Below are 14,145 nucleotides of genomic sequence, written 5' to 3'. Positions count from 1 at the left end.
GGATCTTGGTATCCATGGAGGATCTGTTCTGGACCTCCCTGTGGATACAAAAATCCATGGGGCCTCAAGTTCCACTGTTACCAATAACGGCACGTGCAAGCGGTCACATCACTATTAAGGATAAAGGGACTTCAGGTGAAGTCCCATTGTTCCTAATGGTGGCACAGCTGTGTGCATGCTCCACTACTGGGGACAATACTGCCTTGCTATCTGTGGATGGTTAAATCTGTGGATGGCAAGTCTGTGGATAACGTGGCACTGCTGTACATATAAGTGGGGAATAGTTAATGGCTTCCAAGCAAGTCATGATTTTAAACTTAAAACATATGAATCCTGACATATTTGGAAGCCATTACCCATAGTTCTGAGTCTGGATATACACTCATCCTTCCACATTTGCAGCTTCGACTTTTGCAGATTTGATTATTAATGGATTTTATTAATATGTCTTCTCTAGGAATATCTAAGCCCTTCAGTACTATATGATCAACTTTAACCAAATGTCACAGTGAAGGACCTAGAGATTCTTAGAGAGAACACTCCACTAGGCCTTTGTAGCTCCTCTAGCACAATTCTATGGTCAATATCTGGCAGATGCTGATCACAGAGTTGCCCTGGAGGACCTAGAGATTCCTAGGGAGGTGTTCTCTCAGGTAAAAACATAGTGTTTTTGTTATTTGTGATTTTCCACATTCATGGGGGTCCTGTGCCCCTAAATGCAGCCAATGTGGAGGGACGGATGTAGTAAGATATAGTTTACTGCTGCTTCATGACTTGTTCACTCAAGAAAGCAACCCATGCAGGTGCAGTTTGTGAATATTCTGATAAGACTGTGGGTATTTTCTTTCTTAGCACCCAATATTTACGTCCTGAGACAAGTCCCACTTTTTGCCAAAACTCTATCTGAGTTTTAGTTATATTAATGTGAAATGCATGTGATCCCAACACTATCATTCAGCTTAAATCAATTAAGTTTCTTTTTTTTAAAAAAAACAAAAACCTATTTACAAATACTACAGAGATAAAAAAAATCTTACAGCCAAGAATTTCCAGTCCTTCTGTACATGAAGAGGACTGAGAGAATCTACTTCATCCACTGAATAGTTTCCAAGAAACAAATCTATAGCATCCTGTAAAACAAGCCAGAGGTAAACAATTTAAATTTAATCTCATGTTATCTTATAAAGAAAGTCCCCTAGCTTCGCCTAAATGTATCTTCTGGTGCTTTCTTCACATCTCTAAAATCTTTTCTGATAGCTCGTCTTCCCCTGTATACCATCTCTCCAGTGTGAGCAAAATGAATCTGATATAAGGACTTTCCTATCATATATTACACATCAGCCACTTGAAGCCAGAAGGGTGCAGCACTTAGAATGCTGACTTCAGATGTGTGAAATTCAGGCTCAGTTTATCACACAGACTAGCTAGCCTACTTTAGGAACCTTGAAAAATAAAATGAAGTGACCTCTGCATTGAATACCACCTGCAGATCACTGGACAAAGGGATACAAATGTGTCACTATCCCCAACTTGGGGGAATATCTCCAATATTCCTTTTTTGGGCAAGGTTCTAGGGCATGTAGTGGCCTCCCAGCTCCAGGGATTTCTGGATGAAATGGATTATCTAGATCCATTTCAATCTGGTTTCAGGACTGGAAAAGAGATAGAGACCGCTTTGGTTGCCTTGGTAAATGACCTCATAGTGAACTGGACAGCGAACTCGTGAAGTTTACGGCTTTCGTATCCAAAATGCAAAGTTTTTTGCAGGGTTTCCACAATAGCCCAAAATCCCACAAATAACTCTGGATGCCCAATCCAGTGGACAGGGGAGTTTGTCCCTGTTCATTCCACTGGACCTTTCAGTGGTTTTTGATACCATTGACTGTAGTATCCTTCTGATCTGCGTCTCTGGGATGGGAGCACTGTTATGCAGTGGTTCCAGTTCTTCTTTGGATGGAGTTACATTCCCACTGAAGTCACAGGTTTGAAGCTTGAGCATACTCCTGGACTCAGATCTGAGAATGGATTCCCACGTTTTAGTGGTAGCCAAGAATGCATTTGCAAAGCTAAAAGTGATGCACAAGCTGTGCCCATTCCTTGAGACATCAGATCAGGTTACAGTGACACAGGCCTTGGATTACTGCAATGCACTCTACGTGGGGCTGCCTTTGGAAACTGTTTGGAAACTTCAGCAGATCCAAAAGGTTGCAGCCAGGTTGCTGACTGGGGCAGATTAAAGGGGACATTAACCCACTTGCTGAAACAATTCTATTGGCTGCTGATCTGTTTCCAGGCTGAATTCAAAGTGTGAATTTATGACCTATGACCTTTAAAGCTATACTTGGCTTGGATTTAGACTATTTGAAAAATGAGCCTGTCCATGCTCTAAGATCAGTGGGGGAAGACTTTGGATACAATGGTCATATCCCTTTTTAATCATGGCAACACTGAGCAGACTGCTGCAAGCACATGAAAACAGCAACAGTAAAATGCAAAGGGTGGGAATTTCTCACCTGTCTAAATCCATCAGAAAAGTTGTTTTTGTAGTAACGAATTAGTGAGTTCCAGCCATCCATAAGTAGGCCCCATTGAGTTCTCTTTCCAGTTCTGGTTGGAAAGAACAACATACATTTAGTATTATGAAAACACAATTCCAAGAAGCAAACCAGAGATGATTAGTACTTGAGGTTACGAGAAACCAATCTGTAGTAGGTCTGCTTGCATGTTATTCATTCTATCATTGACTAGAAGGAAGCCTTTACTCCTGTAGCTTATTGTATCTTGAATTCCCCACAATTTCTCCCTTACCAGATGGCACTTAGTACACTACATATATAGACTGATTTGTTAGTTTTAGAATCTATTATTTGTATAGCTTTACTATAGTTTTAATAGTAATTGATTAATTGCCATAAACTGATCTGAGAAGCCAACTGGGCTAGCTAAACAAGATACACATTCAAAAATTATTCCATTCTGAGTCATTTCAACTGTGTATTTATTGTTATTATTGTACATGTTTTCTATAGCAACAACACTAAACAGTTTTCAAATCAGTGCCTAAACAGATAAATGCTTTTAGCATGATTAATATTTGTGTATTTTATTTTAAGAGAGAATGGCTCAAAACTTACCTGGTGTAGTCTGTCTTTAAGGCACCTGTTCCAGCATATTGTTTGGCACAAGCATTTGCATTGTCAGCCCATGCTATGAAAAGAGAACATTTTTTTAAAAAGAGATCACATGCTAAATAGCACATAGGCTAAGATGTACTTATTAAAACAAAAACCTACCATTTTTGTAAAGTTTCTCAAATTCAGCTTGTTCTTCAAGTCTCTGGCCAACATGCAAAACACCTAGTCTCTACAACGACAAAGAAGCCACTATTTACAACTTCATCAGAACTCTACTAACATTTTTAATTATATATATAGACTGGAACATTTAAATAGTTAAGAAAATGTATGTTCTCCATATTTTAAGTATATTTCTTTCAAGAACGATACACTTACTATACTAAGAAGTCATTAGTGCTATTGGCTTTTAAAGTTTCTGCAAGAGTGGCAATATCATTTTACACATGGTTTTCTAAAAGACAGAAATCTCCACCTGGAGCTGTGCTTGGAGAGAGCGGCGTGCTAAAAGGCTCTGAATCACATTTGTTCGGTCCAGGCAATCCATACAGTTACTGCGGAAAGTTCCTTCTTGCTGCGTCACCACCTTCCCATCAGAATCAACTAGAAAGTAGCTGAAATACATAACAGTGCTTCTATAAGAATCTACAAGACAACTTTTTGATCTATTTTATGTTGGAAGACAACACAGCTGAAACATCAGGTCAAGGAAATATATCTGACTGTGATATCAATCACCCATCCACCCTGAAACAATTTCCCTTAGCTTTAGAGTATCCCTTAGGCAGGGTTTGGTTAGGCAATAGAGGTTGCAATTGCCTAACTATTAAAATTCTATTCTTTCTTAAAATACCTGTCAATAAACTTTTAATATCTTTAATATTATGTATGAAGAATTATTGCCAAGATCCACAGACAGTAAAGAGGTTCCACATGGTTAAAGAGATATGGATTTCTGGCTCTTGAAGACAGCCTCCATGGTGTGTAGAAACCATGTTCAAAATCAGACATTCAGGTGTTGTTCAAGACAGGACATATAGCACTGTTGATTAAAGTACAAATTACAATTGACACAGGCCCTGGCTGAAGTAATCCTTTGGCTTCTGGCTAAGTAATGTTTAGAAATTTGTAAAGGAAAATTATAAAGTAAAGTTAGGGGAGGGTACTCCCCTGTCTATAATGGATCTGGAAAGCATTCTCCTAAAATCCAAGCCTTAATTCATATTCAAAAGAAGAAACGTAAAAGGAAGCACTCCTTTTATAACAGGTATATTCCACAAAACTGAGAACTTTAATCTCATTATAACAAAAATGTAACTTTGAATTTCCTGTTGGTTAGTTTTTTGGGATTCAACCGTATTCTCAAGAAACTAAAATAAAGATATAAAATTTTCTACTTCCATAACCTACTACCACTGTCTTGTAAATGTAAGCAAGCACTTTGAAATCTAGTTACATCAGAAAGTTGTCACAAACTTTACAAAGGCATAGCCAAAGAGGCATGACACCACCACATCAAGATCTTTATGCTGTTGTACAGAAACCAAAAGAGAAGAGATCTTCGGACTGTTAGACTGGCCAAACTCAAACAGCAGTAAACTTCACTGATCTAAATGGAAGTTCACTTCTAATGAAAAGATTTGGATTACAGCCCAGATTACTAGCTGTTGACATCTCCGTACTTAAAAGTTACTAAAGCAATGAGATTTTCTTTCAGCAACACTTTATTTCTTGTGTCTGTTGTGCACAATCAAATTATTATGTAACTTCTACTAACCACAACTAAATGCCTGCACACTGCAGTTGCATATATTACCCAAATTCATCTTGTTGTTCAGCTAGGCGATCCAATAAAATCTGGAGCCGATCCCACCTCATATGACTGCATTCTTTATGGAAATCAAACGCTACGTATCTGAGCAAAGAAAGTACATGTCAGTTAAGAGGTTATTTACTTCTATTTGATAGCCAGGGATGATACTGGTAGGGTAAAAGGAAGAGCTTTTGTTTAAATGTGTTGCAGCAGGATAAATACCCCCATCAGTTTACTGAATAGCATGAACATTTTCACATAATAAAGACACTCCTCAAAGCTTGTTAAGTAATATATCAATCTATGCAACAGCCCTTTTTGTCTTTTGGACAGAAAGTGTCTACCCCAGTAGGAGAGATTTAAGGGCAAGGCAGGTCGACAAAGTTCCAACAGGAGAACACATTTCTGAACTTTTAAAAGACACATATCCTAGTACATACTATCTAACAAAAACAACAAAATCAAGATCAGTGTTGCCAAAATAAAAGTATATCACATTCTGTATGTAGGCCTCTCCACCAAGGCAGCTTCCCTCAAACTGTCACCCTCTAGAAAAGATGAACTACAGCCTCCATAATCCCCAGACATTACTGACAACAATGTTCAATGTCCATTGACAATGATGGCTGCAGTACTACAACATGGGCCCTTTTACGCTACACAATTACAGCACCATAATTCCACTTGAACTGCCATAATTCCATCCTACTGGATCCTGGGATCAGCTGTTTATGGAGTGGGATTTAGAATTTTTAGCCAGTGCCTCAACAAAGTAAGAACCTTATGATTCCATGGCAAGTCAGCATAGCAGCTGAAAAGAAACAGTCCAGTCTCCATATTCACACAGAATACATTCCCAGACTTAACTGCAGATAATGAAAACTTTTGAATGGTGAATGTTATATTCCTACCAGAGGTTGATCAAAGTCATACTGGAAGACTTTCAGATGCTCAGAGAGGTGGTCTCTTTAGGCATCTGGAGGTCCTCCAATGCACTTTATGACTTACCATAGAATCAGGCAGGAAGACCTCCAGATGGGCAGGTTTACTCATATCTATTTTATTGTTTATATGTACAGCGCTGTGCAAATCTACAGCGCTATATAAATAAGGCATAATAATAATAATAATAATAATAATTCCTAGAGGGAATTTTTTCCAGACACAAATAAGTGGAACCATAGCTAATGATCCTGTGGATATGGGGGCTGTACTGTATTGCTATAATTCCCTGTGTGTGGAAGGGTCCAATATCTGGATGGCAGTTATGTTAAGGAAAGCAGCTTCAATGGTTTCCCCTGCATCAGAGGGTGAATAATCAAGTTTGCTCTCCTCAATTTTCTCACCTCCACTATGGACATTTGTAACAAGCACATCTCAATTTCTTGCTTCAGAACATGCTTAGAGGTTGGTACAAGTGTCATAAAGGAAAGGGAATTGCTGGGAGAAAGTCTCATTTTTAAAAAAAACTCTGCATGATGCTAACACGCTTCTTCTGTGGAAGTGTGTTAACATCATCATGTTCACATAGAATCCATCTGTTCAGTTTATATACAGGTATTATATTACTGTATATACTCATATATAAATCTAAAAAATTATGCCCCAAAACTAACCCCCAAATCCTAGGTCGACTTATTTACAGGTCAGTGTGGTAATGTGATAGCAGCTCTTTCAGATTTCCCCATCCAGTTTTTTTCTGTCTTGAGCCAAGCAGATACAGTCCTTCATGAATGACTGACTGCTGTTTAAGAGTCCCTCTCCCATCCCTGAGCTTTGCTGTCTCATGAGTGAAGGCTGAAACACTGAAACTTAGTATTGATTGCTGCTTCTCTCTTGCTGTTGGCATACACATACTGGAGAGTTTTACACTTGACCTATCCACAGGTCATGTCAAAATCCACAATTCTAGCCCCAAAACTTGCCCTCGACTTATACATGAGGTCAACTTATAGTTGGGTATATACAGTAAGTTGTTTAAAACAATCAGTTCTTCCAACAATGAGGTAAATATGTCGGATGGTATGTACCTGACCATTCCATTTCCCAAGCTGTTTACCATTTGTGAAAATGTTTGTTCAAGGGGCTTTTCTGAGCCCTTCTGGTTAACCTACAAACAAAAACACAATACAAAAATAAATAAATAAGTAACAATACCAATCATTTTCAGTTACTTTTCTTTGAAATTGGATGCAGAATTAAATATCATACCAAGTTAACTATCATTTGTTTTCCATAGCTAATAATCTGAGAATCAAAGTGTCTTTGGAAGCCATCCATCTGAAAGAGAACATGGTGCAGATATTTATTTTGAAATAAATAGATATTTTGAAATATTTATCAAACCCACAAATCATGGAGAAAAGGAAAATGTGGAACTTCAGTACTGATTGAATATAACAGAGAAAGATTAATGTGAATTCACTGTGCATTTCTATTTGTGTGTAGTTAAGTCAAACCGTAAAATGTTTTTAGGACTACTGCAGATGCTTGGACAATACAGTAGACAAAGAATATCCATTCCAATCAGATTCTGAAGCAGCCCAAAGGTTTATCAAGTTTCTCTGGGCTGCCAACCTGCTATATTTTTCCTTCCCAGTTCTGTCTCTCTTTGCCCTGCTTCTTTTGAGGTCACTGATTCCCATCTGATTTGAGGGGGAAAAGAGAGCTGAGCCAAGGATGTGGGGTGGAAAGAGAGAATGGGGGAAATCTTTGATTTGCTAGTTCTACCAGGAACACACTACTATTTACACCAAGAGGATTAAAACTGCATTCTGTTATTACAAAACACTTCAGTTATCTTTGAACCTTTCACTGGAAACAAAGGACATCTGCTGCTCATGATAATCAATCTTTAGTTCAAGAACATCCTGAGGAAAGCCAAATGCCACAGAAAAGTACAATCATCTTAAGGGCTAATACACACACACACACACACACCAGTAAATTCCTCCTGCAGGACAGCATGAAGAAAAGTAAGGACCCTTTCCTTACACGGGGATCCATTCCGGACCCCCCACATAAGGGAAAAAGCGTGTATGCTCGCACCCATTGAAAAGAATAGGGCACAAACCTGGAGTGTGGTGCGGCGCATGCGCTGTGAGCCCACACACCATTGTTCCCCCGTGCAGCTTCCCTGTAAGCTGGAAGCCGCATACAGTGCGCCCGCATATGGCACGGGCACACTGTATACTAAAAACTTACATGATTTATTGTTTTGCTGATCTGTGGCTTTGGTTTGTATTTGAGGTTTGGCCTCTGTGACCAGAAAAAAGGAATTGATCCACGTGTCTGGAAAACAAAAGGAACAGAAAAATGAAGTGTTCAACAAGATTGTTACAAATACAAACTCTCAATTTGTTGTTTTTTTAAAAAAAGAAACCAGAATTCAGAGAGATGGGGCAAGAACTAACTCCATAAACAAGACTTTCTATATAATGGAATACAGTAGAAAAACATACTTGGACAAAAGAAGCTTTGCTCCCATTGTAATGTACTATCTGTTCCGTTTCTACAAAATTAGCTGCATGTCCTTCAGAATCAATACCTGTGAGAGAGTAAGAAATACACATATAACTAGATACAGTACAAACCCTGCTTATTACTTCAAATCCTAGCCTCTTTAGAGAGAAACGAAACATCCCATCTGTATGAATTTCTGCTAAGTAAACTGGGGGGAAATAAATCAGAGCAGTGCCTAAAAATGGAACCCTGAATCCTGAAAAGACAGAAGATGACCTATATTGTGTTTGCCAGTTCCTGGAACAATGCACAGTCAGCCTATTTCTGCCATAGGATGCAGTATTTCTAAGTGTTCAGGAGTTAGAGTAGCAGGGATCTTTAGAAGATCTTTTCCCGTTTCGCTGTATTTCAGGATGACAAATTGTAGAGTCCTCTGGATGAAGACTAAGTCACAGTGGATCTGCAGAGGCAATCATAAGGGTTTTTCAAAATGTCTGGGCCCTGCGGTTCAAGCAAAGCACAGACCACATATGTTTAGAGTACATCTAGTATTGTGAGGGCTGGATAGATAGATAGATAGATAGATAGATATAGATATAGATATAGATATAGATATACACACACACATACATATACACACATAAAGGATCATTTTAAAATATATATTCTGCATTCTTTCCTTCCTCCAAACAGTTCTGTAAATTAGGAAAGGCTGAAATATAATGAGTAGCACAAGGTCGTTCAGCAGGCTTCATGAGTGATTAGAGAGCTAAGCCTGTCATTTCCCATATTCAAATGCAAGTCACTGTTCCCCAGTGATTGAGACTTAAACCTAAAATAACCATATACCGTTAAAAATAATTTCATCACAGCACAATATCATAATGGCACCAGATCCTGTCTGATCTTGGAAGCTAAACTGGTCAGCCTGGTTAGTATTTGTGGGGGAGACTATCAACAAATATCAGGTGGTATAGGCTATACTTCAGAGGCAGGAACTGGAAAAAGCCACCTATGTGTGTATCTTGCCTAAGAAACCCCTATGAAATAAGTTGGACAGGCGACTAGAAGACATAGGTATGTGCATGTGCACACACGCGCACACACACACACAACCTTTGCCATTTGGTTTAAATCATCTGGCACATGGAGATACTACAATTACTAGAGAATACTCCCCAGTAAAATCTTTATCAACATTTGGCAGAATGAAACAGCAGCCCAGCTTTCATTAAGAAGATGCAAACAGATGGCCTCCTTTATATAGTGGTTACACATTTGTCTTACCTCTCACATAGTAGCGCACTCCAGCTCTGAAACAGCTTCTTCGAGAAATAAGAATCCAATCAAAATATTTCCCATTAATTGAACAAGAGTGCATAATGATAACTAATGCATGGTAATGTGTTAAGGAATATATAAGCAGGTTTAATATAACAGTAACTTAAAGAAGTGGTAACATCAGATATCAATGCACCATGTTATGAGCAGAGGGAACATATCCTCTATTTCATACTGCTTAATACTAGTAATGTAGGCCAGCAATTATTAATCAGTACATGCAAGACAGAAAAAAATACTTTGTGCAGGAATAAAAACACAGGATGCATTTTCCCCCAAGCAATGAAAACCCAGCAAACAAGATAACTGCTAACAAATAATGATGCTATAATGTTGCTACTGTCTCTAAGACAAAGTAAGAAGACTTTCCTTTTTTCAGAATAGCAACTAAGTTATGGGAACAGGATTCAAAACAAGGCCCGTATCTTGTTCAAGTATCAATTCTTTTATGAATGATATTGACTCAGAGTTCTACTGAATTTAGTGTACATAGCACAGCAGCCTTAGATCTGAAACAGGTGGCAGTGGTCAAAAATGACCTCTTTGCATGAACAAAATAGTTGGCATCTATCCCAGAATGCCACCAATTCCCATGGAAATCTGAATCATTTTCAAAACAAGACCAAGAAACAACATTTTCCGTGCAACCCTTTTACAAAGGGCTACTAATCTAGAGCTGTTCTAAGCTGGAAACCAGTGAACCAAACCCACTATGTCACACCAAATGAGGATTTGGATGCTTGAGATCAGGTATTTTAGCAAGAAAGATCAAGATTTTTATATGAAAAAGAAGCCGATTCTGCTTCTTTTTGAACAGATACACATAACAGCCAAAACATACAAACAAATCCAGCCTAACTACATTGTTTTTAAGACTCATTTTAATGAAATTAAAGTTAAGAACATACTTAATTCTTCTCTTAAAATACATGAGATATTAAAGTTACTGGCTTTTGACAGACATATGAGCACTGTTTTTTGATCACATCGCCAGCAAGATGCCCTAGTGCAGTGGTTTGCAAGCTGTTGTCCTCCAGATGTTTTGGACTTCAGCTCCCAAAATTTCTGACTGCTGGTCAACCTGTCCGGGGCTTCTAGACATTGAAGTCCAAAGGCCTGGAGAATCAAAGTTTGGGAATCATTGCCCCAGAGGAATGTAAAACAGTGTCCGATGCTCATTTTGAAATGTAAGATATCCAAAATAACTTAAAACTCAGAAACCTTGATTTAAGATTTGTCTTTACCTACACTGTGTGACATTTTGCAGAATCTTTAAAATCTAAACATTAAACAAATTGTGATCTTCTGTCAGAAACAAGAAAAGGATACAGCCATGCATAACAGGAATAGCAAACCTATGGATCTGTAAGAGAGAAAATTTAGCATGTCTTAGTATTTAAAAATAATCACCTGATAATAAAGATAGGAATAGCAAGGGTTATAAGACTCAAAAAATGTGGCATTTCCAAGAAGGGTTGTATTTACAGAAGAACATTCTTCATGGACATATGCTTAATGATGCTTGCTTATGCTGTACAAACTGATGATGATACAGCTTTTCATGGAAAAGTGAGTTTCTGTTGTTACAGGAAGGTCAGAACAGAGAGTGCACCATATTATCTGATTTAGTAACTTGGAGACTAAGGTTATTCTTCTCTGTTTCATCCAATATTACCCACAAAAGAAACTGGAAACATGTCACAACAGACTCAAGGGATGGTTGTTTTACTGGTAAAAAAAGCCCAATGCATTTCAAGCTGTGTATAGTACTGAAGCGCTTTTCCAGGGATATGTGTAATCTTAAGTTCAGAAATGTCTGAATCAGGAACTCCCAAACCAGTTGCTTTTTTCATTTCTCCAGTAAAGAGCATGGCAGTTCCTCATTCAGAAATCTTCTGACGCATCTTCTGAACATTCTGAAATGCATCTCCAGTTTCTTCTGCAGTTTTCATTAGGTGCTCCGCAGTTTCTGTCATTCAATATTGTCACCATTTCACTGTAACAACAGCATTCATTATATGTGAACTCATTTTTATAAGCATTTACTAAAGGCTACGTGGTTGCTAAAGCTCCTGCTTCAAATTAAATGATGCCTATAGGTTTCACAAGTGATTTAGATACTTTATTGCTATACAGGAAGCAAATAACAAGTGCAAAAAAAAAGTTATCATATTGATAATACTTTCAAACAAAAATGGATATACACTACCTCGGGCTGAGCAGCAAATTCTCTAAGAAGATGCCCATTCCATACAAAGCGCGGATCTGCCTGTAATAATTTGCAATCACAAAATAAATTTTAACTACCAAGTGTTTTACAAACATTGGTCTAATAGATCAGGTCTAATTGTACTCAGAATGGTACCACTGAAATAATGAGAATTATTGTATATACTTGACTATAAATTGATCTCATATATCAATTGAGGGCAGGTTTCGGGGCCAAAATTATGGATTTTACCATGACCCATAGATAGGTGGAGGGTAAAACTTGGAGGCTCCCTCACTGTGTGTATGTGTGCGGGCAACAAAAGGGACTGTCATTGAGGCTTCTTGCTTCTCCGTTTCAGCTTTCATTTCAACCTTCACTCACACAGCGAGGGCACATAGGCAGGAGAGGGACTCTTAAACAAACAGTGATATCAATCAACACCCAGGACTCTTTCTGCTTGGCTCAAGACAGAAAGAAACTGCATGGGGAAATCTGAAAGAGCTGCTATCACATTACCATAGTGACCTGTAAATAAGTCGACCTGGGATTTTGAGGTCAATTTTTGGGCATAAATTTTTAGACTGATAGACAAGTATATACGGTAATTATAACTAACTGAGAATCCCACTGACTGCAGTGAGGCCAGTCCAAGTATGAGCCATTAGTCTGAAGCCAACTCTAAGCTTTTCTGAAGTATGACAGTAAGCCAATTCCCCACCAAACCCATCTTAAGGGTTCTGTGACACACACTGATCTCTTTTCCCCAGAAAGAGGGAATGGGGTCAGTAAGTGGGTAAATGGTTTACAAAGTTCACTCTAGAACAATCAGTATCATAGCTACCTGTCATGACTCTAGTCTCTATTCTTAATTGTTATTGTTCAGATAGCATGCTGTTATGATTGATTACAAGTTTATATTCCTTGTCTTTTATAAAACTGGAAAGAAAGCTAGATATAGATATACTTACCCTCTCAAGCAAGCTCATTTCTTGAAACTCTGGACTGGTATTGGCCAACCGTTGTAGGGTGTGCGTTAAATCATATGTTGTAGAAAAATAAAATCCATCCACGCTCAGTACATGGCTAAGCATTGCTAAAAAGACTTTATTATCCTGCAACTGTTAGAAGTAAAATATTGTTATTTACTATGCTTCCTGTCATTTTCTCTACTCAGAAGCATACATTTTGTATGATAACTGATAATGACTCCATGCATACTTACCAGGGCCAGCTCAACTATGCTAAGGTTACAATTATATGTCCACTGCAGGTCATTACATAAGCACAACTATTTAGCATCACAGTAAAAGACAAATATGTATAATCAAACTAGTCAACATCTACTTTATGATAAATTATACTTTAGCTTCAGATTGCTGTCAATAATGGCATAAGCCCCTCCTATCCATTAAAAAGAAAAGAAGCAAGCTCAGATTTCTATAAAGTACAAAGTGGACCAGTTTGAATCTTATCAGTAAAACCTACAGAAAAGCACCAAACATTGAACAACTTCAAGATTATGGTCAGGATTCAAAGGACACATGCAAGGGAGCTAGACATTTTCATGTGTATATCTCCATCCTCTTGTGCTACACTGAATTTTGTTCTAGAAGGTTTCCTGTTTTTCAGCAACAGCTTTCCAAGGAGCATAAGAGTTGGGTCTCAACTCAGAAAGGTGGCCCACTGGATGCTAGGCTGCTGAAGTCATAAGAATGGTACAGAGTACTTCAATAACTGAGTTCTTCACCAAGCTTCAACAATATGGATAAAGGTATTTAATGTCATTTCATCTCAAATGTCTTCAAGAAATTTTTGAAGTAATGAAAAACATTTTTATTACAACAAAATGTATTCCTACCTGAATATCAGTTAAATGCAGCATTGTCTTTTTGTAAGAGAGGATGTCAAAATCAGTTGCTTTCCAGAGTACATGATTGAAAAATTCACCTACTTTTCTCTTTTTTGTTATTACAATAAGGTATGTGCCTGTAAAAAAAGGAAGACAAGAGATCAGTTACACAGACCTTTTTTTCCTGTGAAGCTGTTGCTCTTTTAAGTTACAACACAAACAACCAAAGTGGGCAGAGAGACTGAGCTTCATATCTCTTTTTCTATCATTTATATGCTGTTGCATTCTTAACAGCTGGTTACTCTAAAGCCTTGAAGACTGGATCACACAGGAT

General features: G+C 38.0%; 1 protein-coding gene across 2 annotated transcripts in view; it reads right to left on the bottom strand.

Moving 5' to 3' along the window:
* The window catches only part of SACM1L (SAC1 like phosphatidylinositide phosphatase), a 36,451-nt gene that overhangs the window by 6,695 nt on the left and 15,611 nt on the right, over nucleotides 1-14,145 (bottom strand). For both annotated transcript variants that reach the window (XM_042474498.1, XM_042474499.1), the window contains exons 4-18: nucleotides 13,821-13,948; nucleotides 12,931-13,080; nucleotides 11,960-12,019; nucleotides 11,080-11,113; nucleotides 9,697-9,798; nucleotides 8,409-8,494; nucleotides 8,152-8,238; nucleotides 7,159-7,227; nucleotides 6,978-7,057; nucleotides 4,951-5,049; nucleotides 3,610-3,748; nucleotides 3,294-3,363; nucleotides 3,135-3,207; nucleotides 2,514-2,607; nucleotides 1,038-1,130 (exon numbers count right to left, since the gene is read on the bottom strand). In XM_042474498.1, coding sequence (XP_042330432.1) covers nucleotides 1,038-1,130; nucleotides 2,514-2,607; nucleotides 3,135-3,207; nucleotides 3,294-3,363; nucleotides 3,610-3,748; nucleotides 4,951-5,049; nucleotides 6,978-7,057; nucleotides 7,159-7,227; nucleotides 8,152-8,238; nucleotides 8,409-8,494; nucleotides 9,697-9,798; nucleotides 11,080-11,113; nucleotides 11,960-12,019; nucleotides 12,931-13,080; nucleotides 13,821-13,948 — 1,364 coding nt within the window. The remainder of the gene's footprint in view (nucleotides 1-1,037; nucleotides 1,131-2,513; nucleotides 2,608-3,134; nucleotides 3,208-3,293; nucleotides 3,364-3,609; nucleotides 3,749-4,950; nucleotides 5,050-6,977; nucleotides 7,058-7,158; nucleotides 7,228-8,151; nucleotides 8,239-8,408; nucleotides 8,495-9,696; nucleotides 9,799-11,079; nucleotides 11,114-11,959; nucleotides 12,020-12,930; nucleotides 13,081-13,820; nucleotides 13,949-14,145) is intronic.

This window comes from Sceloporus undulatus, chromosome 6 (genome assembly GCF_019175285.1).
Source record: "Sceloporus undulatus isolate JIND9_A2432 ecotype Alabama chromosome 6, SceUnd_v1.1, whole genome shotgun sequence".
In the NCBI taxonomy this organism is placed as follows: domain Eukaryota; kingdom Metazoa; phylum Chordata; class Lepidosauria; order Squamata; family Phrynosomatidae; genus Sceloporus; species Sceloporus undulatus.
The sequence above is the reverse complement of the archived record's forward strand: the minus strand, read 5'-3'. Positions and strand labels throughout refer to the sequence as shown.